This window comes from Centruroides sculpturatus, unplaced genomic scaffold (genome assembly GCF_000671375.1).
Source record: "Centruroides sculpturatus isolate CEXI.00-Female unplaced genomic scaffold, Cexi_2.0 scaffold1016, whole genome shotgun sequence".
Lineage (NCBI taxonomy): Eukaryota > Metazoa > Arthropoda > Arachnida > Scorpiones > Buthidae > Centruroides > Centruroides sculpturatus.
In genome coordinates, this window is record NW_019385415.1 from 187,235 (window position 1) to 190,684 (window position 3,450).

Sequence of the window (3,450 nt, forward strand, 5' to 3'; positions counted from 1 at the left end):
CACGATACGAACAAAAACTCACCATACGACGTTACATTAGTTCGCATTTTTCATTTGTTTTTCTTACTACAGTTATTTTTTTAAATGTATTACTTGGCTTTAATTTGAGTATGTTTTTCGCGGTGGAACGAATTATTTGGTTTTACATGTAATCGTATGGGAAAAGATGATCCACCTTACGACATTTTCATGATACGATCTCAATTTCGGAACGGATTAATTTCGTATCCTGAGGTACCACTATATGTGTAAATGCCTTCAATATCTGAAAGTGTTGTGTCGATGGCTCTTTGAAAATGCTCTGATGCTGTTGTGATTCCAAACGGCAATCTTGTAAATTTATATTTTCCGAAATGTGTATTCATTATTAATAGTTTTTGAGATTGTTCTTCTACCAGTAGCTGAAAGAAGGCTGATTTAGCATCCATAACTGTATAATATCTATCTTTTGGAATGCTCGATAACAGTTCTGTTGGCGATGGTATCTGATAATTATCTCTAATAATGTATTTATTTAACTCATGCAAATCCATACACAGGCGTAATTTTCCTTGTTTCTTTTTAATAATGACCATTGGGTGGAGCCAACTAGAAGTTTCTTCTGTCTTTTTTAAGATTCCTTTTCTAACCAGATGCTCTAATTCTTGTTTAACTTCTCTTTTTAAAGCTTCTGGGATCCTTCTAGGAGAAACAAGTTTTGGAATTGCATTTTGATTTAATTTGATTATAACCTCATGTTTGAGTTTGCCACTTCCCTCAAACACACTAGAATAGGATTCAAAAATATTTTCTTGGTTAAGTTCAGGTGTAATAGAATTTATCCTTTTAATAAGGTTTAGTTTTTTGCATGCATCTCTGTTCAATAGAGGTAGCCCACACGTCCTGACGACAAGGAATTTGCTTGTGGTTTCATGGTTTCCAGACTTGTGTTGGCAGTGACATTCACTGACGATAGGTATTCTCTCTCGTGTGAAGGTATAGGCTTTGACCTTTGTCTGTTTTATCTTTGGAGAATTGGTCCACTGCTTCAAATACGTCCAAGAAATAACATTAGTGTCTACTCCAGTATCTAATTTGATTTTAGTGGGATTCCCATTTATTTCAATGACTTCTTCCCAGTGTTCATGCATGAGTTCATTCAGCACAATGATTCTATCCAATAGATAATCTTCCTCATCTGAGATGACAATGGAATTAGGATTATCAATTTCATTTATTTTCTTCACCTTACATGCTGAAGAAAAATGGTTTTTCTTTTTGCATTTATAACAAAATTTGCCAAAAGCTGGACAGTTTCCATATTTGTGACATTTTTTATTCTTGACGCTATTTTTATTTGTCATACACGTATTCGATTTTTTTCGGTTTATCTTTTTGTCTTGGAAACTGACTTTTCACCTTGTTCACTGTTATTTCTGTTGCCCTGATTTTAGATAATTGGTGCTTAAATAGTTCAGACGCTCTTGCCATGTCTATTGCTTTGGCCAATGTTAATGTTGGATCTTGCAGCATTTTTTGTCTGATACTATCATCTTGTGTGCCTAAGACAATTCTGCCTCTTATAAGAGATTCTGTTAGGGTGCCAAAATCGCATCCTTGAGCTTTTGTACGAAGCTCTGTTACAAATTCGTCTACAGTTTGTCCTGACTTCTGTACAAGCGAGAAAAATACATATCTACTATAGATAGTGTTCTTATATGGCTGGAAATGGTCCATGAATTTAGCTAAGATTTCATCCACTGTCAAATTTGTGGCATTTTCCTCTAAATGGAAATTATTGTATATTTCTAAGCCTTTCTCTCTGATAATATGGAGCAGTATGGCTTGCTGCTGTAGAATACTTTTTGCAGGTAAATCTATAGCCGTTGCATAAATATCAAATCGTTGCTTCCATAAACTCCAATTTTCTGGATTTGACGTGTCCATGGAAAATGGTTCCGGAGGAGTTAAACTATTCATCTCGCTTTTTAAATAAATNTTGTGAGTGTTGTATCTTTGAGTATGTGTTTTCTGTAGTTTTTAGTATTTATGACCTGATCCTGTATGGCAATCATGAATCCTTTTGTCTCCCCAAAAAGATATCCCCGAGCTAACCAGCTATTTGATGCAGTTTTGTTAACAAAATCCTGGGCCAGGTCGTAAGGATGTCTGCCATGGAGTGCCTTTTGAGCCCATGATTGTTTCTCGTTCTTCCTTCTTTTTCTTCTTATTTCAGTTGATATGCAGATGCTAGCCGTGTAGGCTATTCCCATGATTGCTTAACGATGTCTATGCTATTTATATGTTGTGTCATGTCCATACATTGTGAATGTAAATTTAATAGTATATTATTTGAGTCTTCTCAAGTTACTGCTTTATGCAACTGTAATGTTTCTTGTTTTTAGTAGAATAACTCTTACAATATCTGTATTGTTTGTAGTGAAGGTTAACTATGTCAATTAGGCCACGTCCGCCATCTTTATGTGAAAGGGTTAATCTTTCTATTACAGATTTAGGATGATGATGTTTATGCTTTGTAAGTGTTCTTGTTTTCATCTGGAGTTGCTCAAGATCTGTGTGAGTCCAATGTATAACTCCAAAAGAATAAGTGAGTACTGAAACGACATATGTGTTTATTGCTTTAACATCATCTTATTTCATCAGTGAATGAAATACAAGCATAATAAACATAACAACTGTGATAAAAATATATAAATAAAACTTGAGATTAATAGAATATGTAAAAGTTCACGTCACACCTTTCACCTTGTAGGGCAGAGGGCGCCACCGCTTGACCTTTCCCCTGTGACCTCACTTGGTCCTCAGACACCGATCTGGAGAGACGCTTTCGTACGCCGACCTTCGCTTTTGTTACGCCAATTTCGGAGTCAGCTTCGACGACGAACACATATTTGTACAGTTATTCAACTTAGGCCTTTGTAAATAGTCCGTAGTCGCGGGGAAATAAAATATGGTATTTCCAAGGAATCAGTCTCCTCATTAATCTTGTCCGACGAACAAAGGACGTGGAACACGTGGGCGAGATCGGAACTACTATCACACAAGGTAGGATCAAATTCGGACCTATTCTATCGAAACGCCTCGACGGATTTTAGCTCCATCGCTAAAACCTTGTGATAACACACCAGTTGCGGAACACTGGATTAGAACATCGTACATATACAGTGGTACCTCAGGTTACGATCGCCCCAGCATACGAAATTTTCAGGATACGACATGAAATTCGAACATATTTTTGCTCCACGATACGAACAAAAACTCACCATACGACGTTACATTAGTTTGCATTTTTCATTTGTTTTTCTTATTACAGTTATTTTTTTTAATGTATTATTTGGCTTTAATTTGAGTATGTTTTTCGCGGTGGAACGAATTATTTGGTTTTACATGTAATCGTATGGGAAAAGATGATCCACCTTACGACATTTTCATGATACGATCTCAGTTTCG

At 36.0% G+C, this 3,450-nt stretch overlaps 3 protein-coding genes across 3 annotated transcripts in view; all 3 read right to left on the minus strand.

The window, feature by feature from the left end:
- LOC111638743 (dynein heavy chain 5, axonemal-like) overlaps window positions 1-3,450 on the minus strand; it is an 86,677-nt gene that overhangs the window by 47,535 nt on the left and 35,692 nt on the right. The window lies entirely within an intron of this gene.
- Window positions 175-1,355, minus strand: LOC111638745 (uncharacterized protein K02A2.6-like). Its single transcript, XM_023384502.1, has one exon. It carries the CDS (start codon window positions 1,341-1,343, stop codon window positions 201-203), a length of 1,143 nt encoding a protein of 380 aa, XP_023240270.1. The 5' UTR covers window positions 1,344-1,355; the 3' UTR covers window positions 175-200.
- LOC111638746 lies at window positions 1,331-1,932 on the minus strand. Its single transcript, XM_023384503.1, has one exon. It carries the CDS (start codon window positions 1,924-1,926, stop codon window positions 1,333-1,335), a length of 594 nt encoding a protein of 197 aa, XP_023240271.1. The 5' UTR covers window positions 1,927-1,932; the 3' UTR covers window positions 1,331-1,332.

Bases quoted from the DNA above. Each gene is read 5' to 3' on its own strand.
- LOC111638745 (XM_023384502.1), bottom strand. From the start codon at position 1,343: ATGACAAATAAAAATAGCGTCAAGAATAAAAAATGTCACAAATATGGA.
- LOC111638746 (XM_023384503.1), bottom strand. From the start codon at position 1,926: ATGGACACGTCAAATCCAGAAAATTGGAGTTTATGGAAGCAACGATTT.